The sequence below is a fragment of the Pelobates fuscus genome, chromosome 9 (assembly GCF_036172605.1).
Source record: "Pelobates fuscus isolate aPelFus1 chromosome 9, aPelFus1.pri, whole genome shotgun sequence".
Lineage (NCBI taxonomy): Eukaryota > Metazoa > Chordata > Amphibia > Anura > Pelobatidae > Pelobates > Pelobates fuscus.
The window spans coordinates 71,408,027-71,433,101 of record NC_086325.1 but is presented as its reverse complement, the minus strand read 5'-3'; the positions used below and the strand labels follow the sequence as shown (position 1 = coordinate 71,433,101).

Here is a 25,075-nt window from a genome sequence, read left to right as displayed (position 1 = left end):
TTTTTTTTTTTTGGTCTTTTTTTAATAAAGGAGGGAGTGAAACATTTTTTTTTTCTCTTTTCTTTCAAAAGAACCAAATGGATCAGAGGGGAAAAAAAAAGTTTTAGCCAAGGGGAATAATAATGAGGTGTGGCTTGTATTTAAATATCCAGTAAGTCAATGTTAAGGGGAGTGTGTTATGTATATATATAAAGTGCAGTTTTCATCTCATAGCTAGACAGAGCCCAGCTATGAAAGGCAAGATCAGATTAATGAAGAGACTAAAGTCTATAACTACCCATGTGCACAAGGTCACTGGTGGACACGGTAACTACACAGAGGGACTTGCTGGGACTCCAAAGCTCTGACAAGTTGATGGACATCAACAGCAAACTGCTTATCTAATTCCTCCGCACATCGGACAAACTGCAGTGCATATTGCATTGTTTGTTTTTTTACTTCTTAATTATTTTTTTCGCACATTTTACGACCTCGATTCTATCCACAGACAGATACACTGTGTCAATCCTGATCAGTCTATCACCATGGCTGAGGTTGGAGGGTTCCTGGCATCTCTGGATTTGGACATGCACGGATTTTCCTCTTCCATTGGGAATTTACCCTTAGCGGATTCCCCCGGCTTCCTTAATGAGAGGCTGGGGCAGATTGAAGGCAGGCTGCAAAGGGGATCACCCACTGATTTTGCCCACCTGAAGGGGATCCTGAGGAGGAGGCAACTTTATTGTAGGACTGGATTCCACCTGGAGATCTTTCCCAATGGGACTGTACATGGTACAAGGCAGGATCACAGCAGATTCGGTAAGAGAAACGTTATTATGTTCAGATTTTCTTTCTCTCAATGTCATGTGCGTGACTTGTCTGAATATCTTTAAATTAGCAAATGTCCCAAAATCTGCAATTATTCCTCTAAGCGCATCATTTCGATGTTCTATTGTTGTTGTTTTTGTTTGTTTGTGCGTTGTGATGGGCAGTGATAGTGGTGCTGTTTTCATTGATCGCTGGGATGCTGGAATTTCTCCCCTAACCTGTCAGTGTAGACCTCCGTAGAACGCCGGGGTTTCCCGAGTTCTGGGGCAACGTTCTAAACTGGAACGATCAGCTAGAGCGTTCTGTTGGTTTCCATGGAGATTGCACCATTTTTTTCGAACTTTGCCACTTAGCGACTATCTGTACATTATCCCCGATATATATAGGAATGATTATAGATTTTAAGCAGAACAGGAGCCTGTTAGCATTGTTGTGCCATCTAAAGTTAAATAACGAGATTTTACCTAGCTCTGCTATAACACTATTTTTGAAAGTTTTCTCTCTCCTCTAATGTATGTCATTAAAGGGTTAATGCATGCTGAAGTTAGCACAAACATTCTGATACTTTTCTTAAATCATATTTACTCGATTGCAAGCTCTTTGGTCTATGTCCTTTCAAACATGCAGTGATTTAACGTACGGTAACATGTAGCAATTAGTTCATTAACGTTTCTGCTCATTAACTGGTAGAAACCTATATAGAGCATCATTTTAAAACCATGAAAACAGAATAATGCGTGCAGCTGAAAAGTCAAACAGCCAGCTGTACTACCTGCAAAAATACATTTTCATTCCTTATTCTGCTTTACAGTCTGCAGCAAGTGCAGGAGATAATTTGTGGCATAAAAAAGTTAACTATATTTCTACAGTTGCATTTTTTTTATCCAATGATGTTCCCCAGGGTATTACTTGTAATCAGCCAGCGAGTGGAAGGTGCATTCTCTTACATAACCCAGAGTGCTTTAAAAACTCTCCTAACCTCTTACAGTAGGCAAGGCTGCAATTATCCTGCTCCATAAATACTGGGGCTGTTTTGAGTTGTTTTCTAACCAAACTCATAGGGAACTACAAAACATCAGTTGATTTGAGCCTCTCTAAGGCAATGCCCAGTCCACACAACAGCTGGTGTGCCAGAAGGTTTCTGTGTCTCCGCTCAGAGATTGGAGCAAGGGCTGTGCAGAGGGTTTATCAAGGCAGGAGATGAACTAGTTCAATGTTGTGGGGTATTCTGCTGGTTTCCATGGTGATTGCTATTTGTTTTGCACTTTACCCAAAAATAGCTTATGAGTTTATTTTCCTTTTGATAAATATGACTCTCAGAGGCAGGGGATGTAAGCATGCCATGTGGATGTGATAGCTGCTTGTGATCTGTGGTACTGGCAGGGTTAAGGTCTAAGACATTGCTGCTCAATGCTGGCTTGTTTAGGAAGGTCGTTGATGCATTCATTTATGGCTGGATGTTGTGCAGGAAGCAATTAGGCTTCCTTCAAAAAGACTTCATAGGAAGATATCAAGTACCTCTGTACTGTTCCCTGTACCTGACTTGTTAACTCTTTGTGTAACAAGAGAATGTGTGCTGTACTAGGAAAAAAACAATGGGTTATTCACTTATATTAGGAGAATGCCAAGACTTTCAGTAACTTTGTTTCTGATATACATTATTAATACAGGATAAATGAAATTTTAGCTTTCCAACTGGCTTGGAATACAACCCCCAAGATGCTGTGCCAACATTTCAGATACTGATACAAGGGATCTTTACATTTAATTTACTTTCAGGGTTTATTTATGCTTTGATGTTATTCAAACTTGTTCATTGAAAAGTTTCACCATTAATTCAGATTAATTGTCATTATTTATTATTATTATTATTATTATTATTGTTATTATTGTATAAAGAATAACGAGTAGCTGAAGAATAGGCATACCAGTAATTGGTAACAATTCTCTTGTAACAACACTGTAAATAAAGGAGTTTTAATCTGTTTTGGGGTTTTGTTTAATAAACAGTGAGTTAAAAAGTGAATTTCCAAAAGCAAGGAATCTGACAATCCATCAGATCTAAGCTTTTTTTTTTTTCCATTTACAATTCAACTGTTGAGATATTTTGGCCTGAAACGTTCAATTTCCATTTTCCCAATCCACTGCTTAGTCGATAAACCCCGATAATTTCTGAATAAACATTTAGGTGCGCAGCAGTGAAAGCGTTAAATAAATTCCAGGTGTGCCCTCTTCCAGTAGATTAGCAGTGACCCTCTCCCATGCTCCTGTAGTGTGCGTCCCACCCAAGAGGAAACAGGTGTTCTTCCTTTACATGTCTTTTCTCCTTTTAACAACGTTAAGAGATGGAGTGCACGCTCGGTCTGGCAGCCAAGGGGTTAACCCTTTCCCTGCCAACCTGCATACCATCCAAGAGACGCAGCCGCCAGTGCCCCATACAGAACTAATTACATGATTAATATAAATCATCTCTCCCCTCCAGTTTCCGCTTGGGTAGAATTAAAATGCTAAACAAATGTGCTCATTTTCAGGAAATGTCAGCTTCTTTTTTTTTTCCAACTTCCCTTTTTGTGCAGGTGCACATATATATATATATATATTTTTAAAGGAATGTCTGGGATTAGTCAACACATCCCAGGTCCTTCCCTCCCTACATCCCTTTTTCCGAAATCACAGAGCAGGTTCCCATGCACTCTCTCGTTTTTGATCATGTCACATATGTTGCTTGATTTATTAATTTGCAACACATTATACAATAGAATGGAATTCATAATAGTGATAAATGAGACATGGGGGGGGGGGGGGGGATTACTATTTTGGAAGGTATTTAACTATCTACATCTCAAACAGCTTGCTGACATTACACTCAAACAGGGCCATTTTCTAAAGTACAATTTGTAGTAAATCAGAATGGCATAAATGAGGTTAAAGTGGTGATCTGGACAAAATTTTAACTTACCTATAGTCACGGTTTGGTGATTATAGTCTGAATTTTACCATTCAGAGTTCAGGTAGCTCAGTTTGTGGTCTAGCCTAGGGAATAACAAACAGGGGATCAACGTTTTCACATCATTCCCGGATTAGTGAGTTGGTGAGGTTCCCACAAGACAATCTAAGGTGCATCTTTATCTTATATCCATCTACCTGTTAATGCTATTGATGCCAAAGTGACTACACAGTGAAAAAATGTTTTAAGACATAAAACTGCCTCTCTATCACCAGTTTTCCCTCTGTTTAACCCCTTAAGGACACATGACATGTCTGACACGTCATGATTCCCTTTTATTCCAGAAGTTTGGTCCTTAAGGGGTTAAACATCTCTTTTTAAAACCTATTTAGTCCTGGGAGGCCTATACATAGCTACTGAAATTGAAATTAAAATGTCAATGAGATCTGTCATATTACAACACATCCCTTGCTGTCTATAATATACAAGTGCATGAATTGATGGAACCAATAAAGTGACAGACGTATTCCTTCTTGATTAGCGAAGTTACTTACATCCTGCATTATTCGGATGTACATGTACCAGTGCTGACGAACAGCATGGACTAGTGATATGTGTCTGTTAAATATGGTGAATCTGGATTATAACCCTATTTTGATTCACCACTATGAAGGAATAAAGGCCTATTACGCTACTGTAAAAAAGTAATAAAGGTTCAAGTGCTCTCATATAGAGGAATAAATGCCTGTTACTCTTATATAGTAGAATATAAAGGTACTGGTGCTCTCCTACAGAAGGACAAAAGCCTACTATATTTCTATAGTAGTGAAATAAAGGCCTACTATTCTCCTATAGTAGAGTAATAAATGCTTTCTGAAGGCCTGCTACCTCCTATAATAGAGGAATGAAGGCCTGTTATGTTCCTATAAAGTAAAAAAAAAGACCTGCTACACTCATATCGTAGAGGAATAAACGTCTGCTACGCTCCTATAATGGAATAGAGGTTTACAATGCTCTTATAGTAGAGAAATGAAGGCTGACTGTGCTACTATAGTAGAGGAATGAAGGCATGTTACGCTTATATAGTAGCAGAATGAAGGTCGGCTATGCTCTTATAGTAGATGAATGAAGGTCGGCTACGCTTGTGTAGTAGACGAATGAAGGCCTGCTACACTCCTATAGTAGAGAAATGAAGGCTGACTGTACTCCTATAGTAGAGGAATGAAGGCATGTTACGCTTATATAGTAGCGGAATGAAGGTCGGCTATGCTCTTATAGTAGAGGAATGAAGGTCGGCTACACTTGTGCAGTAGACGAATGAAGGCCTGCTACACTCCTATAGTAGGGAAATACAGGCCTGCTATGCTCCTATAGTTGAGAAATTAGGGCCTGCAACTCTCCTAAAGTAGAGGAATGAAGGCCTGCAATGCTGCTATAGTAGGTTAATAAAGGTTTTGGTGCACTCCCATAGAAGAATGCTACTCCTGTACCAAATAATGTGTATCTTGCCCTCCTTACGGTACTCCTGTGCGCAGTAGTCTATAAAAGATGTCTAAGTATTAAATAGCCTTTTAAAAAGTAGAGTAAGTGAGTCTAACATAGTATATAATTTGTTATGTCCAATCAGGTGGCCATTTTATAAATCACTGCTTTCCCCCCTGCTTATTCCATCATGCAGCAATGGAGGGGTTTCCATAACTAGACTTATGGGTGTGTGGGTCCTACACAGAACTTACTTCGGTTTAACTGTAGGGTAATAACTGCTTGATCCAGGGATAATTTTTTTCCTAGCTTGTTGCAAAATTGTGCTTCAAACTGGGTTTTTTTGCCTTCTTTTGGATCAACAGCAAAAAACAAATGTGAGGAAGGCTGAACTTGATGCACGCAAGTCTCTTTTCAGCTATGGAACTATGTAACTATGTAACTGCAAACATTTCTGTAAGAGAAATCTCCTATTTACCATAAAATAATTGTTAATCCTCACTAAAACTATTACCAGTCTGCCAGGATAGAACTCCCCTGGGGCTAGAGATCGCTGATAGAGTAATAAGAAATGTAAATAGAAGACTATTATTGTAGCACTATGCTATGCCAATTGAAGAGGGACATTTTACCAGAAGTTATCATTAAATTCACTACAGAAGAACAGAGAAGGTAATGACAGTTACGCTGGTAGAGCTAGGCAAAGTCTCACATGTATGGGTTTTCTCTTAAATTCTGTGTTTTCCAGAAATTCCACGTTATTGCAAAAATCTCCATTACCAAGAATGTGTGAAATGTTGCACCTTTCAACAGAATGTTTAATACTGGCCCTTAAGTGGTAATGTGCTTTGATGCCAGCATTTTAATTAATCATACACTCTGCTTTTACAATCATGGATAATATAGATCTGAGGTATTTTAGGGAATATTATTTCCTTGTGATTAAAATAAAGTTCGCCCCAGTTACATTAGTCTACACAAAAATATATTCAATATGTATGACATAGTGTTACTTTTCAACACTGTGACATGCTGCTACGCAGGAATAAAGTATGTTTTATGTCTTTAATACCAGACAGCATTAGTTCATGACTTTCCTTAAACCTTGGTTATAGGATTGCTAATATCTAAAGCCAAATGATAATTAAAGTTCAAAATGTTTGCCTTTTTTTTTTAATGCATTTTTAACATTCCATTCTATATATACAAATATTTCCATACTTTAATAACTTGAAATGTTGAAATTTGCATTCTCTCGTGATCACAGCCGAACGTCTGGAAGAACCCTGTTATATACTTTTGCAAACAAACAAGAGTACTCCAGTAATGCGTCTTTCAGTAGCTGTTTCATATGCCAGGAGCCAGAGGACAGCTGGGCACAGGTAGTCTAGTGGGCAAATATAAACAATTAATTTAAGGCCAAACCAGCACATTATCACACCCCACCACCTTTTTGGATCTTTGCATATTTTTGTACAGACCCTGATGATGACCTCATCCGTTGGTTTGTGGTGGCCTTGGAGTGCAAAGTAGGTGAGTTAGAGATTTACCTGCGGGCCCTGCATCTTCAATCTTCAGATTCCCTTAAACTTCATCCACCAGGAGGCCATGTCAGATCACATGCTCAAGTTCAACACTAAAGTCTAAGTAGGATCCAGCAAGGGCGAGCTAATGTCTTATTCACACAGTTATGGTTAGAGAAGGCTAGGGGAAGAGTGAAAATTTGGATGTGGTAGCCCCACCTTTTGTCAGGTTTTGTCAAGCAGAGGATTTACCATAGGGCAAGGTTGTCCCTAGTTTGTCTTGTGATTTTTGACTGTGTTGGAATTTCAATGAAATTCCAACATAGTCTTAATGATCATTTTATAAACATTTACATTTTCATGCACTAGCAGCCAGACTCAGTCAATACGTGATATTAAATTTTGACTAAGACATCAGCAATCGGAAAACTGAGAATAACACAGCACCTATCTTTTAGAAAATGCTATGAAAAAAACCTATGCAAATGTAGAGAGTGAGACAATGTAAATGAACTGGATTATACATTTATTCCTGAAGAGATGAAATTCAGATCTTGAAGCACCTGGAGTCTGGTACAAAAGGAACCAATTTGTGTTAAATTGACTTCACTCTTTTGGGGGAAAAATGGTCTTACTACCAAGGACTGTAAAGAGAATTTAAAAAGTGGACAGGTGTTCTGGAAAAAATATATACAGCACATTACGCTTCAGAAAATGTTAAGTCTGGATCAGCAATTCCTCCTTAGACTTCAGTAGGTTATCCTTGAGAAGACAGACATTCTCGCCTAGAAATTAGAGAGAGGTGTGCAAATCACATCTGTCTCTGTCTGATTGTTCCATCTGGTCCTTGTCTTGCCCTTTCTACGTTTACACTGTGTTTTTAACACGTAACATTCCACAAGTGTTTCATTCTACATTATCCGTGTGAGTGAATGTGTCTAGACATTCAATATAAGACGCTCTGGGTTTGTACATTACAGCACTCCCCAAGGCAGTGTAAAATGAATACTTGTGTGCTGAATTTGAAAGAGAAGCCCAATAGTATGTATTGGAAACTCGTGTCTTTAAAGCTGAGCTAAATTTTGCACTTCAAACCGGTCATATGGTGTACCTGCTACCTTCATGTGCCATTAACTCTTTGACAGGCAAATCGGTAGAGAATAGACCAGATCGGACACACAGATATATTTCAAAAGGAATGCAACATGGAAATAAAAAAAATGTGTGCGGTTGTGATACTTTTACAACATTCATGTATAAATCTGCTGATTATTTAGTGTTTGTGTGGCAGGTAGCCAAGAGTTAGTATGCACAACTGCATTTATACATACTTTGTGGAGACTTATCAAGGCAGGGTCGGACTGCCAACAGAGCTGGTAGATAATAAGTACCATGGATTCTGTGACTTTAAAAAGGTTGAAAAATGTGAGTTGAGAGGGTTAGTGGGGGGACATTACAATAAAGCTCACTTTGCCCTTGGTTTTACTTCTAATCTCAACTAGAATGTCCGTATAGGTTTCTGAGAAGAAATTAATAAGTAGACCCACTTTGCAACGTCACTTTATTTCATACCATTTTTGGTGCTGGTTAAACCAGATCAGTTTACTTCAATCATTCACTTAAATGTGTTGGTTGCTGCTTCCTTTCAATGATTATCTTAGCGTGTATGTAGACTCAATGCCAATTAAAAAGGCGAAACCTTACTAAAATACCCCTTCCTAATGTATTTCTATCACCGGAAACCCACCAAATCAGAGGAAGAAATGAAATGTAAAATCTTAATACTCATTGATATTGAAACATTGGGTCTATACAGATACATTTAAGTTATATAATGATCATTTAAACATAATTTGGCATTGTTAGGCATTCTAATAGATATATAAAGTGCTCTTACTGGGTGACCCACCACTGACTCCCTTGACCCAGGTGCACAGACTAATAACTATTACACCAGGTACAGACTCTAAACTGGTCCAATTTCACTGCCTAATTAAATAATTCTAATGTGAATATTTTGGCGAAGGCATTGATTATTATATCATCCCCATCAAACTACATATGATGTCTAATTGGTTATGTTGGGTTTAGACATAGAGAGGGCTTTTGACCGGTTTGCCTAGTCTAACATTTTCTATGCAATCAAACATAGATCTTTTTGGAAAACCAAGTATCATGAAAAATGTGCAGGATATTGTTCCTATGGCTGAGGTCAGGAAATCTGAACGCATACTCTATAACATATTCCTATTTTTATCCTAGTATTAAATTAGGACATGTGGGAATCCAACTGGCTCTCTTAGCTGGTGATTTAGAACCCTCTTTCTCAGCTATAGTATCTCATATAAAAAATATATAAATAAGCATCCCTAAAAAGACACTCAGTTGTACTAGTTATTAATGTCCATTTGGATTAACAGATGCATGGTCATTCCCTTTGCAACGTCGACTCCGAATTACTGCAGCCGTTATTCCACATTCCGTTCAAGATAGCCCTCCAGTAAACTGTATGAGTGAAGACCAGATATTTCTAAGATTAACAATCAGATCAAATTGTAATTGTGAAAAATCTTATCCATCATGAAAATAGTAATTTTTTTTTTATTTTGAGCCACAAATGCTATTTGAACATGTAAACTGTGTGAACTAGAAGCTATTTTGGACAAACAAAACAATTCCACAAAAAACACAATTTTAAACCAAATTCCATAAACAAAATCTAATGCTCTATTGTGTAAGGATTTAAGACTAAACATTAATTTTGAAGTTCCTAAATGCTTGTTTATGGTGATGGAGGCTAGTGTCATTGGTTGTTTTAAGTGTAGGGGATGCAGATTCGCACCATTGATTGTAGACTTGTTCAGCAATAGCAGGTTTCTATGTAAAAGGTATTTTATGCTTAGAAATTCAACATACAAATTTAACATTAATACCAAATCTGGTCTAGTTTGGCATGGCAGTGTTTATTTTTTTGCTATATTTTATTACATACTTACAAAAATTTACATCAATAATAATAATTGTAAAGCACTGTGAGATATATTTGCACTACATATAAATGATGATGATGATAATGATAATAATAATTATTATGTGCACTGACAGAAATCATATCCCATATTATTGATGCACAGTATTAAAATCAGTGTTTATTGGAGACTTATTTGAATGGTGGTATTTTTAATAAATTGATATACCTGTCCGCTACATTGGCATATGGCCATGAATGGGACAAAAGTTTACAATGAAAGTACAGTAATCTAGTATAAATTGTCTCTCAACAAGGTAAACTGTTACTCTAAGCATCATAACCACTAGATCCTGCTGTAGTGCTTATGGTTCATGGAGTACCCTGACATGGTCCCCAAGTAATACGGCACACCATGTAGTTCTGATGCCCTCTGGTGGTTTAATGATATGCTTCCGACTACTGTAGAGCTGCAGAGGCCGAAAGCCACAGTAATCACCATTTATTGGCGGAGAGTGGCAGCTAACTGCCCTCAGCTAATGAATACAATCCTGTGCCACAAAACTTGCACAAATGTGTCTTCAGCCAGCCTGGAACTAGAGTCCTGGGCTGGCTAATGCCAAAAGTGGCATTAGCCAGCCCAAGACTCTAATTCCGGCCTGGCTGATGACACACCTATGATGCTACAGGTGGTGAAGTCACACCTCAGGCAGCTAATGGGTTAGTTTCTATCTGTGCAGCATTTCAAAGCAGAACTTTGCACATAAAGGCTCCAGGGACCATGACCACTTCAAATAACTGAAGTGGTGTTGGTACTTGGAGTAACCATGTAAGCGACTGACACAGTGTCAATGTGCTAGTACCATGGTTACCAAGTAAGTCCTCAAGGCACACCATCAGTCCAGGATTTAGTATTATTCTGTTCAGATGGGGATTATGAAAAAGCCTGGACCATTGGTGTGCCTTGAGAACTATGTTGGGAACCGCTGATGTAATGTACACTTATTCATATCTTCAAGCCCAGTGCATCCAGAAGTGGCAGTGTCATAATTGCATATTCACTTAACATACGTTGTGCTAAGTTTACAAATAACTTGTGAAATTTAGGGCAAAATATCTAAATTTAGAAGTTTAGAATAATCTCCAACTAGAGTTGGGGATACTTTTTTAGTAAAATATTAATTCATCCTCTTATTGTTAGTAATAAAGTATATTTTAAATTGATAACACACACTACCAAAACACACACTACCAAAATGTTGTATTTAATATATCACAAAGGATTTATGCTGTAGTTTTGATTTAAACGCTTTATTTAATAACTTTAAAGCACATAAAACAACACTACGCATATCTTGTACAATGCACCTTTTTGTTGAGAATGGTACTTATCACAGAATATGCAACCCTTTTATTAATTATTAAAACCTCTAAGGATCCTGATGGAATTAAAGAGATCAAGTGGAATGGGGAATGGATTACAGGGGGAGAACCAGAGACAGAAAAAAATGGGTTCAGTTCTGATGATTGAGGTGTTGGCTTACAATGCAAAAAAATCAATATTTACTGGAAAGTGATAACGTATAGAATAGTTATAATCATTATAATTGTGCTAATCCTTTCCTATAGAATAAAAAAAATCTCAGTTGAATCATCAACGTTTTAAAATGTATCTCCTATCCACTTTTAATTAAAAACAGTACAGTGAATCCCAAACAACTGATGGAAGTCTAACACTTTCTTTAAATGTTTGTAATTATGTTTAAACAAGGTGTAGTTTCTCCTGAGACTCATTTTTTCTTTCTTTGCCATGTGATTACATGGAGATCCACTGTGACATCCATTTTGTTTGCATGCAGACCCCTGTAGAGATTTTTTGTAACAAGCCCTCCAGAGAGAAGCTGTTAGTGAATGACACAGTATAAAGCGTTTCATAACAAAAGAAAGGAAGTCATTTATTTCTCACCTGAGATAATGGGCTTTCTACTGAAGAAGATAAACAGATCTTGCCATTTCCTGTTAACCTATTCATGTGAAAGAGAAATAAAATCAAAAGAGGAAAAAGTCAGAGCATAAGAATAAGGTCAAATTTCATAGTGTGTCTGTGTATTTGTCCTCTCCACCACCTCTGCAATGATCTGAAGGTGAAGTTAGCAATGCTGTACACCAATGTATTAAGATATACACCGTACATTTGGGTATTTCTCGTTTTTCTACCTATGATGGCACGTTTGCTTATAAGCGTTAAGTAGGTTCTTTTTTTTTTTGTTTATTTATCATTATTATTCTACAGGGTTAAACATACAGGGTTATTCGGTAACTGTTGAATTGTACTAAATAAACAAAATTGACACAATTTGAGCTAAAATAGCCAAGATGTTATTATAGTTAAATTGGAGAATTTTACTAGATCAGCTTTCTTGTCCTATAATTTGCTATTTGGATTATTGGCTATAATTCAAAGTTTGTAAATTAAAGGACCACTATAGTGCCAGGAAAACAAACTCGTTTTCCTGGCACTGTAGGGTCTTTAGGTCCCCCCCCACCCTCAGGATCCCACTCTCACCTTTCTCCAGCGCCGGGCTCCCTTGGCGCTGGGGAACTCTCCTCCCTCTTCCGATGTCAGCGCCGAATGTGCTTGCGCGGCAATAGCCGCGAGCACAGGCAGTCCATAGGAAAGCATTTCACAATGCTTTCCTATAGACGTCAGCATCTTCTCAGTGTGATTTTCCCAGTGGGAAGCGCGGAAGCGCCTCTACCGGCTGTCAGTGAGACAGCTGCTGGAGGCTGGATAAACCCTAGTGTAAACATAGCAGTTTCTCTGAAACTGCTATGTTTTCAGCTGCAGGGTTAACACTAAATGGACCTGGCACCCAGACCACTTCATTGAGCTGAAGTGGTCTGGGTGTCTATAGTAGTCCTTTAACTCTGTTAGTTTGAGGGGCAAACACTTGCACAAAAAGAGAGATGAAATATGTGAATTGGAGCAAATATTATTTTTGAGTAAGGGTAAAATATCAGAACACAATACAAGATGCTTACCCTGATAATGCTACAAAGAAAATTTGGAAAAAAAAGATCCAATCAACGTGCGCAAAATTCACATCAGGGACAAATGAATGAATAAGGGAAGAGACACATAGAAAATGATAAATGTAAGGAGAGGGAGGGGTGCTTTTTTTGTTGTTGCTTTTTTCTTTCTTTTCAGAGTGGGTAACACACAATGTACACTATTAGGAGATGAAGTGATGTAATTACTAATTATAATATATGTAAATGAATGCATAATTGTATGCTTTTAATAGATACATGTATTTAAAAAAATGTAAATGTCTTTTTTTGTATACAAAAGAAAACTATAATAAAGAGATTAAATTGTAAAAAAAAAACTTGCACAAAAAGGTGATCTATTGTGAATAAAAAAATAGATTGGCAAGATATAACTAAAATACCAGATTTGGAAATTATTCTAGTAAGCAAAATTGTTCCTATTTGGTTCTTTATGGGGAATACATTTTTGCAATTTAATTCTTTAATTCAATGGTTTACTATTTACTGAATACACTGAATAAGTTTTAATTAGGCAAATACAAGTTTGATAGGCGAGTGAGTGTGTAGAAACCAACACACATTAAGTTTACAAACTAGTTGCGCACTCTCCCAAACCGTTTACAAGGTAAATGGTCACTATCCCAAACAGTCTACACGCCTTCTGCGTACCTTCTTAAAATATTCACAAGGTACATGCACACTATCCCAAATCCATAGGCACATGCATAGGGATTTGAGATAGTGTGCAGGTAACTTTCTTTTTGTTGTTTTTTATTTTGGTTTGGGCTGATGAATACTATAGCCGCCCAAGAGTTGTGGGAGCGTGAGCGCAGGGGCTGACGTTGTGATTTTACAAGGTATGTAGATACATTTTTAATACTGTTGAGCTATTTCTAACAGTAGATTTAAATCCACGTGCTTTGGAATTCATTATGCTAAAGCATAATAAAGATACACATCTGACCCCTTCACTGGTTTAGATTTAGTTTGCAAGTTCTAAAGCAGGTTACGAAGATTGAAAGTGACATTTCATTTTTAGCATGTGCGTGCTTAATAGAAGCAAAATGTAAAATCTTGTTACATTCTCACAGTTGTAGACATGTATCTTTACAGACACACCACATTTTACACTTACCAGCACCTCCTAGCTGATCCAGAGCCCCTGTACAAAATTATAACATGAAGAGCCAGTCAAGCAGACATGCCCAGGTGCATGCAAGGAAAACAAGAGACACAATGGGAGACAAATCAATACAGTTTATACAAAATAATAGCTTTTATTGAAATATTAATGTAGCAGTTTCACTTAGAAACTGTTAGCATAAGCCACTTGACTTCCTTTAATAGGTTAACTCTAGGTACATAAAAACATTTTCAAAATGTTTGTTGTCTGTATTTCACACTGCCAGTTTAGAAAACTAAGTGCTATTTATGGGAAGTTGCCTATAGTCAAAGCAATATGAAAAAGCTGTTGTGTTCCGACCACTGGGAAACCATTAAAAAAAGAATGGGCCCAGAGGTTGCGAACCATTCTTTTTGATTATACTGTCAATACCAGACTGTGGAGAACCACAAGTTGGTTCATTTTAATTGAATAACTATTAACCCTACTGGTTACAATGTACACACTGTCCTATGTCTGATATAAGTATATTCCATTACTACTCTTATTATTTGAGTGCTAGCTGTAAAACTGGCACTTTTACATGTACCGGGGAGAGTCTAGAGTTGACTTGGACGCACATGTAGAGAACTGGCTTTGACATAATGCAGTGTGAGCAAGTGCGTGCCTCTGATTCCTTAGGAAGCTCCGGAGTATAAGCTACTATTAAGAGAAGAAATATGAAATGTTTTTCAGTGAGTTCCTTCCGTCCTGTAGATTTTATTTTCTCAAATGTTTTGGATTCATAGGCAAACAAATTAATTAGGGAAAATTGTGATGAATTTACATGCCTAGATCAATAGTGTCGACCCTAGCCACTGTAGATGTTCGCAGATGCTCAAGCAGACTGAAGCAATGATGCCTAACCTTATTGGCTAAGCATACTGGGAAATGTGTGATGTAAAGTAGGGTTAAGCATAATAGGAAATGTGAAATTGGTCTGGATAGGGTGTTTGTTGTGTAAATCAACCTTTCCAAGTATCTTACGGTCCATCTCCATCCTCAACCAATTCTAGACAACGAGCTATAGGCTTATGTATACAATTGATCTACAATGGAAAGATGGGCTCAGATTTCCTAACTTGACATTATAAACTAGATAGCAAATAACTCTGTCCCTTTCTCATGACTACCTATGCTTTGCTTTCCTGTACTATAAATTGTACAGTCTTTCTTCTCAGCGATCACTACAGGTTGACTTACTATTATTAAATCAAATCAATTTCATGATTTCCCTAGATATGAGACATCTCTTATTAAGGCCACTTGAATCTTCTCTGACTCGACAAACAACTTAAATTTCCCGATAGCATTTCCCTGGAAGCTGAGAGACTAAACTGCCTGTAGGACAACTCCTAGACAGAGTAATCCAGAGTATTTTAGGCTTGTTAATTGAGATCTTGAAACCCTTGATTTATTAAGTGATGAAGAGTGGGAGATCTGATTCTCCAAAAAGAAATAATTACCAACAGTATCTCACCTTCTAGTAATTTACACACAAAAAAGTTCTGTAAGTGTCGGCAGGCAAAAACTTTGTGACAGTCATCAGTCTAGTCTTGGTGGCTGACATTCTTAGTTCCAAAGCTGTTATTTTGTTTATACTACTCTTCTTATTTTAAATTTTTACAAACCATGATGTGAGTAGTGGCCCAGGAGGAGGAGGAGAGCGATAGGTTGCAAACACACGGCGTTGACAGCTGAGATATATAGTGACTCAGTATGTTTATATTGACCTTGGATCGGATGAAATGGCATAAGAAATGGAATCAAAGGAAAACCAAAAATAAAAGCCTGTTCGTTTTTTAGGTGTGGCGCCAGGTGTACTCGGTGAGCCAAAAGAGTCTCATTTGGGATCTTATTAGAGTCTAAATCTGGCCCATAGACTGTATCTGCTCTGCCAAAGGAGAGTGTGTATTATAGGGCTGTACAGGATAATAATTAAATGCCTTTGAAACTGAAAGGTCAATAGTTAAACATGTCTAGAAGTTACGATGCCAGCTTCTCCTTTTGGTGGAGCTTGTCTTTTTGAGTACGAATTGTACTTCACTTTTTTTGGAGGAAAGTAGTATACTCCCTGCTTTTAATAATAATTGCCTTTTCCCCGCTTTAAAGCACATTTGCACATAGTTTAATTTCCCTTGGTTTCTCATTTCTCTTGCTGCTGGAGACCCATCTGTGCATGCAGTTGGGCTCAAGATGTACCTTCCCTAATAATATACTCATCTTGTTCTTCACATTAAAACATCCTGAAATGTCTAATAATTGTTTCCAGTTATTTCCAATGCTACATGTGCACTGACGTAAAACCGAAAACCCCTGGATACCAACATATTTGTACCAATGGAAAGCTCTCGTTCATAGGAGGTTTCTTCTAAGTCACAAGAGCCAGTGGTACAAGAGCCAGCGGCACAGCAGATACAAGGCCAGGGGGGATCTCCTAAAGAATGCTGTGGGAATTCTCATTACATTTTATTGCATTAGTCACATAGAAAAAGCCGAACGCGAGCTAATGAAGGCTGAACAAAATACACATTACTAATTGGGAGAAATTTGCCGTTGCTACTATTTCCTGGAAAGTTGACAATTAAATATATGTATTTTCTTGAAGTGGGCTAGGCAAGTCACTTTATATGATGCTGTCCTGGTCTTATCTTTCATGACAATGCTATATAGGTAATATATATAGAAAGATCTGACGCACAGATCATAGGGAGAAATGATCAAACACAGCTATATCGTAAAACCCATAGCATTTGGGCTTTTCATCTTAAAATAATACAATTATGGTATGACGTAACCACCAGATTATCACATAGCCTTCTCTGAACCTTACATTTGGTGAATGTATTGAAGGAAAATAGACGACCCCTTCTGCTCTCAACCGGATATACCTGTGATATAAAAAGAGTGGAATAGAATATTGTGCATAATGTACTTAAAAATTATCAAAGAATTAAAAATAAAAAGCCATATTAAACATTAGAATTGGGAAGCATTGATAGTCAATTGATAGTAGTGTTATTGCACAATTTTAAAATGTTACAGCATTTTACTGGGGTAGATTGGCAGTTACAATTGCTCTGTTTTTTTTTTGTCCTCATATTCTCTGCTATACTCCACATATTTGTGAAAAACCTGAAGTTCTGCTACCAGATTTCTCGTGTTTAGTGTTGTTTCTTTATTATTATTTTATAATTTAAATTGTACACAAATACAACGTTTCACCTTTGTTGTATGTTGTATATTCATCTTTACAATATGTAAGCCATAGATTGTTTAGATAGTTTTGAAGGAAAGGTAGAAGAACTGAGATATGGATCATATAGTGACTTCATCGAGCATCATCATTGCCAACAGAATAGATTAAGATACGGGAATATGTATAAACCTATCCATTTTTTAAATTTATTTATTAAATTTTATTTTTCACAACAGAGAAATAGACCCAGTAAGTAGAAGGTTGAAGAAGACAATATCCTGAATGAATATATTCTATAAACATACATTTTGGAAAAAAACACACAACATTACCATTACATTTATGTCACTTTTCAATTTGTTTTAAGTACAATGAAAACATTTAAATTCTAGTATAGGGTTATGCTCTAAAATGTGAATTGTCAGGAATGCAAAGTGAAATCATTGTGAATTTCACATTTTAAGAGAAAATAACCCCCCCCAAAAAAACCATAGTTGATGGGGAATATTTAGAATTTGAATTTGAAATAAGTCTGTCAGTCCTGACTGTGGAGACATGAAAATGGGATTTCAACTTGTAGGTCAAAATAAAGTTAAAAAAATAGCTGAATATGACAATTTTTCCAATTTAGATAACTTTGGCCTAAATTTTACAATACACTTTTCCATAATTCCCAGTTCAGTAAAAAACCTCATATCTTATACTTTCGGATATAATGGAATTTCAGACCAAAGGCCCTAAATCAGGGGTAGACGACCTTTGGCACTCAAGATGCCACGACTACATCTCCAGTAATACTTTTACGGCCATAATGCCAGCAAAGCATCAAGGGAGATGTAGTCCATAACATCCGGAGTTCCAAAGTTGTCTACACCTGCAAACTATAGCTGCATGCCTGGGTTATTTTATACAGCTTTCACTTGTCCGCTACTGGCTGCATTCATGTTGTTGTTGTTTTTTTTAAATTAAGAATCCTTTGTTTAATTGCTCACCTTATTTAGAATCTGAGTAGATTCTGAGTAGATTTTTTAAAAATAAAAATCTCTTTAAAAACCATCTTTATCTACACTAACACCTTTTATGCAGTTCCATTCTAATCCATACCTCTCAATGTTTCGTCCCCAGGAATCCTGGAATTTATCAGCCTGGCCGTTGGACTTGTTAGCATACGCGGAGTGGACTCTGGCCTATACCTGGGCATGAATGAGAGGGGAGAACTGTATGGTTCGGTAAGTGAAGTTATTCGTATTCACTTTGTCTACACTTTTATTTATGTTTATTTATTCAAAGTGAGGTGGGATGAACTAAAAACCGAATTACAAAACGTAGAACCAGGAATCTATGTAGTACAGGAACTCTAAACGAAATGAAGTATTTTTTGCAAACTGACTATTTTAGTAGGCATTCTGCTATTTCATTGTCAACTTCAAACAGTTTGAGAATAAACTAAACTGCATTAATGTGAGTTTGGAAGGGAATACAGAAAACCCGTTCCCAATAGGTATCTTATCATACTTCCTTACAATTGGTACAATCACATCAAATAATTTATAGTCTAATATGACACACAGAAACAAAACAAATAGAACTTGATGAAAGTACTGATAATCGAAACGTGGAGCAGTCACCATGGTAACCAATAAAATCAGCAGGATAATTCTATTAAGTCCAATTGTGAATGCTTACATTTGGAACTTAACTCCACGGTTCTGTTTGTGAAACACTCCCAATGTCCCTTATGATTTCAGTCGAGCCTCACCCAGTTTTTCTTCATTAAGCTGAATTGGCTTGTGATAACCACATTCTTTAATTTGAATAAATCTTGATCTCATAAACTGATAAAACATCAGTAATTAGGTTACCCGCAGAAACCCCACCTGTTGAATGCCTAAGGGCCTAATATTTGAAAATTACACCAGAGGTGCCTCACATTTCAGCTGGTGAAACATATGCCTACAGATTTAACCCTTTACAGGGTTGCGTCATGAGGAACTGGATTATTTATGGCAGGGTCTTATCACTAGTTCTGCAGCAGTTACAGCCATTTTACATTTGCCAAATTACAAGAAAAACGACTAGAAACTAAATCAGTTTTACTGCGTTTTAGTCACATCTCAAGACTCGTGCAGGTGTTGATGGTACTGTGTATAGCGTGCAGCCAACAGAGAACCTGGCAGAGCTCATGTAGAACTGCATGTGTATAGTAACAGACAGTGTCACACCCAGGTGCAATGTACTAATGCACTGCACAGGTAAAATAAATAGACACACATTGGAACAGAGATTATTGCAGACTCACTTTTCAATGCAATACATCAACCTGTTTATCAGGAATAATATAAAATGAAAATGCTGATGAATGGCTGGCCATTGATTAATTGAATTATCTGAAATAAAGTCATTTCAGAAAGCAAATTTATTAAACTGCCATGCATCATCCCCCAGGGTTGTTAGGTTTAAGAACCAACAGCATTAGTTATGGCACGTGGGAATGCATATGTGAACAGCTGCTACACTGTAAAAACTGTATTGGTTTTACCGCCAGGAAACATATCATATAGGTGCTTCGTAAACCAATCAACATATCTCTTCACTTTTATCTATTTGTAAGTTTCATTTGATAAGAAGAGAGATCTCATGACACTAATGGATTTCTTCGATAATCCCTACCAACATTAACAGTACTATTCACTGCAGTGAGAATTCGTAATGCATTCTAACTGTATTTAAAATATTAGGCCAAAGTAGCCAAACTTGGAGCACAGCTGAGAGTTTTCCAATTCAGCTATTTTGATCTATATTTGGAAATTCACTTTATAAATTCACTATAAATTCTCACTTTAGTAAATAGTCCTGTAAAACTGTGACTAGTTCTTATAAATAGGGTATAGATGCCAGGCATTTTTCAAAAAAAAAATAATCATGCTTTTTGGGTGGAAGTGTACACTCTTTGGTCCTAGATCACAGGGTTTCAAACAGTGACTCATTAGCTATTGATATATTTATTTATTTATTATTTATTTATTTATTAAAAATTCTTAAGAAACGCAGTCTTATTACCCATAGGGTCTCGATGCGCATACCAGCAATAAAAAACAGACAAAACAATATCCAGCAAACAACAGCATTATAATCACATGCATTTGGACCAAGTTAAAAATTTTCATGTCATCCCGTACGCCTGAGCAAATAAAGCTGTTTTTAAGCTCCGGCGGAACTTCAGTAGATCGTTCTCAAGCCTTACTGACAGTTGGTGGCCAGTGGTAGCTTGCTTGTCTAAAGCCTTACTGACAGTTGGTGGCCAGTGATAGCTTGCTTGTCTAAAGCCTTACTGACAGTTGGTGGCCAGTGATAGCTTGCTTGTCTGAAGCCTTACTGACAGTTGGTGGCCAGTGATAGCTTGCTTGTCTGAAGCCTTACTGACAGTTGGTGGCCAGTGATAGCTTGCTTGTCTGGAGCCTTACTCCTTATATATAAGAACGCCTAATAATCTGCTAGACCTGGAAAGCTTCTGCAAGGCTGCACAGGAGTTGCAGAGATTCGCTCTTGTCAACTAGACCTCTTCTGACAGAGCATTATGGGAGTTGTAGTTCACAAAACCCAGGAGAACTACTTATTTTAGAGATAGTGATAAAAAAATATTTATGACACTACTAGAAACATAAAATACATGAGATTTGTAACCACAACAAAGAAAAATTAAGGGAGGTTTGCTCAGTTGTTTTGCTATGTTCATGTTTAGTAAAATCTCAATTCATTCTGATAAATTAAAATTTCTGTCACTAAAAGGGTTAGCATGTTTTTTTTGTGCGGCCTCCAAAAAAAAAAAAAATTGTCAGTCCAGCCAAAACAGTCTGAGGTGGTAAAGGAAACCAAAATTCCTCTCACTAATTCGGTACCTTTGTCAGCATCTACTGCCAAATAACTCATTATATTTCACCTTCCAGACTGAACATCACAGCAGTTTTACTGCCAAAAGAACTTTATGAAAGTGGTGGGGGTATACCTACATGTTTTTTATTCTTCTTTTTTTTTTTTTTAGCCTATCAAGTGCTGGAGGGGTACACACACACACACACACATTGTATTTATTTTCCATATTTTGGAGTTAAAGGGTAAAGTAGGCATTTTGGAGGGGTTGGGGGTTAGTTGTGGAATTTTTGCAGATTTTAACTCTGCATTATACTTTTTTTTTTTTTTTTTGCTAGACTATTTCTTTTGAAGAAGGAAAAAAATTCTGCTGAAAAGTCTCGCTTTTCAGAAAACATATACATGTGGTAGTCATTTCATGATTAAAAATGTGTTTCTACAATAGCCTGCTCTCTTCCCTCTGTGGATTTGAGCTGGCCCTGCTATGTGTCACTTGCAAGCCAGCTTCTTTTATGTCAAAGCTGTAAAATTCATGTTGAAAACATATATTGTCTGTGCCAAGGCATAAGGGAACAATCTTCAAAAAATTCTATGTACAGGTGGAGATTTTCCTATTAAAATGATCAAAGACACAATTAGCAATGCTAAAAAGAAAACATTCTGAGTCCAAGGGAAAAAAAAAATATATATTTTTTTTGCCCTGAGCCCCAGCTGGAAGAATGCAAGCACAACAATTTACCTTATTTTAACCCAATCTCTTCCAGCATGGTACCCAAAATCTAGGAGAAATCATAGTCGGAGACACTAAGGAAAGATCATTATTAAAAAATTGTATAACACAAAGTTTTCAGAAGAAGGACTATGGAGTATACAGCAAAGTTACCATCTGCAGACACACACCCTCCCTTCATTATGAAAATAATTATATTAAAGGATTACTATAGTGTCAGGAAAACAAAGCGGTTTTCCTGACACAATAGTGCCCTGAGGGTGCCCCCACCCTCAGGGTACCCCTCCCGTGGCGCTGAAGGGGTTAAAACCCCTTCAGCCACTTACCTTAATCCAGCACCGGGCTCCCTCTGCACTGGTGACCTCTCCTCCCCGTCCGACGTCGGCTCCCCCATCCGACGTCACTGGAGCCAAATGCGCATGCGCGGCAAGTGCCGCGTGCGCATTCAAAGAGTCAATAGGAAAGTATTTCTCAATGCTTTCCTATGGACGCTCTGCGTGATGGAGGCAAAATTTGCCTCCAGCGTCGCAGATGCGCCTCTAGCGGCTGTCTGGAAGGCTGGATTAACCCCAAATGTAAACATAGCAGTTTCTCTGAAACTGCTATGTTTGCATCTGAAGGGTTAAAACCTCAGGGACCAGGCACCCAGACCACTTCATTGAGCTGGAGGGGTCTGGGTGACTATAGTGTCCCTTTAAAATTATATATATATACCAATAAGAATGTCTCTCAGTGTGCTCTCTATGCTAATCAATAAACTAATCCTTATTTTGTAAGATGCAGTTATATCTAAAAGTAGCATAGTTTAATTTTAATTTACTTACTTTTGCCAGTTTGCACGCTATGGTTAATACATGATAGCTGTAACCTGTAACAAAGTTCTCCTTCGGATGGGACTTGCCATTCCTATCTTGCTAGTACATCTTAATAAATATTTTTATTGGCTTATTGTACTTTGCAGAAACATGCAAGTGGGATCTCCCAGCAACACACATCTTGATACCTTTCAAAATTACTTATACCTCAAGATATTTCAAAATAAATGAATGTATAAAGATAAAATATAATTGGCCTGATTTTTTTCCCAAGAGTTACTAAGACATCAAATGCATATTTCAAAATGAGATCAACCAGGTACAAGTACGTAATTTAAGCCAAATATGTTAAGTTTCATAAATCCTCAGCATTTTTCCAAATTAGTCTTTCTGTTATAAATTGTATACTTTAGTCGTCAAGTGACCACTATTTCTATTTTATGGATAAATCCCTTTGATTCTACTGCAGGTGGTCCATAATCAATCAGAAAAAGAAATTTTGGGTATTAACTCTATGTTGTGTTTACTCTATGTTGTATTGCATTTAATATAAAAATGTAAAAATAAATATCTAGAATGGTGTGAGCCTTACCTACATGTTTTGTTTATTCCACAGAAGAAACTGAACAGGGAATGTGTTTTCCGCGAGCAGTTTGAAGAGAACTGGTACAACACCTATGCGTCAACGTTGTATAAACATTCGGACTCGGAAAGGCAGTTCTACGTGGCTCTAAACAAGGATGGTTCTCCAAGAGATGGATATAGGACTAAAAGACACCAAAAGTTCACACACTTCCTACCAAGACCCGTGGATGACACAAAAATACCAGTCATGTATAGAGACCTGTTTCATTATAGGTGATAAATGGCCGACTCCTGACACTAATGTACATACTTGGGACTCGTACAGTTGCTGGAGTGCTACCTGTGTTATAGCCCAATCCTTTTAGAAAGCTGTGAGAGAGCATGTTTAAAAGGTTGGTGCCTTTAGAGAAAGGGAGAGGGCCTTTTGAGTATAGACCACTTTTTCTTATTAAGAAGATGCTTACATTTGTAAATAATAAGACAATAGGTACTTTGTACCATTCTCTACCAACAAACTTTTACCACTGGTTACCAGACTCTGGAACCTGTTATAAATAGCCATTCCTGGCAAGCTAACACCTTCAGTACAGTAGGGGCATGCGATGGATGTTTCTGTATTTTTGACGCCTCTATTGCTGAAGGGTGCAGAGAAACAAGAGTAATGGTACTGTGCTTGAATGTAGAAGAACATTATCACTATAGGGGGGGAGGGGGGGGAACATATATTTTGTTCATGCTTTACTAAAAAAAATGTAAGGGGGGATTCTTTTTGGAATCCCCAGCTAAGTAGAATATGAACGTTTTGTGTGGAGCAAGGAGCAGGGCTAATGCTGCGGTGTATTGACTTTTGAAACTGCCCCCAGGGCTTTTCAAAAACACAATAAAAAATATAATACAAAAATCAAAAACTAGGTAATCTGAGAATAAACATAACATAGGAATCCACTTCTACAAATCCATACTTAATGACTGTGAAAAATCACTCCATTCATAAGCAACAGCTGAACTCGACTAGAAGATGTTGGTTGCTGTAAATTAGAAATTCAAAAAAAAAAAAAAAAAAGATTGCGGGAAACTTACATTTGCCACTTTCCCCCCCAAAAATAGCTAAATAAAAAAATTGGAATGGTTAAAAGCCATTAACTGCTTCCTTAGGCCCCACAATTGAATACTGTATATAACGAAGTATTCAATACCCCAAGGGGGGACAAAACCACAATTTGACTGGAATTTAGGAGTGGACTCCCAGCATCATCAGGGTTGTCACACTCTGCCCCCCCAAATGTTGTTGAACTACAAATCCCATAATTCTCTGCCCAATGTTGCATTCAAAGAATTTCGTAAATTGCAATCTATCCACATCTGGGGAGGGGGTCACATTTTGACAACCCTGTCCCTATATGATACAAATTCTGACTATAAAAGGATAGAGTGTCTAAGACGTCAAATGTTGGCAGTGAAAACTCTCGTGTTAGTCTATAGATCCTATTAATCAGATTTAAAGAGACACTCTGTAGATAGCTTACATAGGAGTTTTAGCAACACAGCCTGTTTACCTCATAGTCAAACCCAATATATAGTTCAAATGAAAGATAACAATGGCAAAACCACTAATCTTTCTAGTTTTCACAGATATGTACAATTAATCCTTTCAGATTTGCATGGTCATAATTTTTAGGCAGGGATAAGAAACCTCTGGACTCCAACGACTGTTGGCTTAAGCCTCCGTAATTGTGTGGAGAAGCTGACAGTGCATGATGGGAGTTGCAGTGCACAGCAGGTTGAACGGCTGAGATTGCCAACTGGTTTTTGTGTTTCAATTCTTGGATTTTTTGTTATATATATCTATATAATCTTTAAATGTCAACTCAGTATCTGCAACTGGCTTGGACAGATGAGGACGAAGACTACAATCAGTGCTGTCTAAGAGGATCTA

General features: G+C 37.3%; 1 protein-coding gene across 1 annotated transcript; it reads left to right on the top strand.

Moving 5' to 3' along the window:
* Positions 1-200: 200 nt before the first annotated feature.
* On the top strand, positions 201-24,233 carry FGF16 (fibroblast growth factor 16). The gene is made up of 3 exons (XM_063433551.1): positions 201-798; positions 18,265-18,368; positions 23,171-24,233. Exons 1-3 carry the CDS (start codon positions 525-527, stop codon positions 23,414-23,416), a joined length of 624 nt encoding a protein of 207 aa, XP_063289621.1. The 5' UTR covers positions 201-524; the 3' UTR covers positions 23,417-24,233.
* The last annotated feature ends 842 nt before the right edge of the window (positions 24,234-25,075 follow it).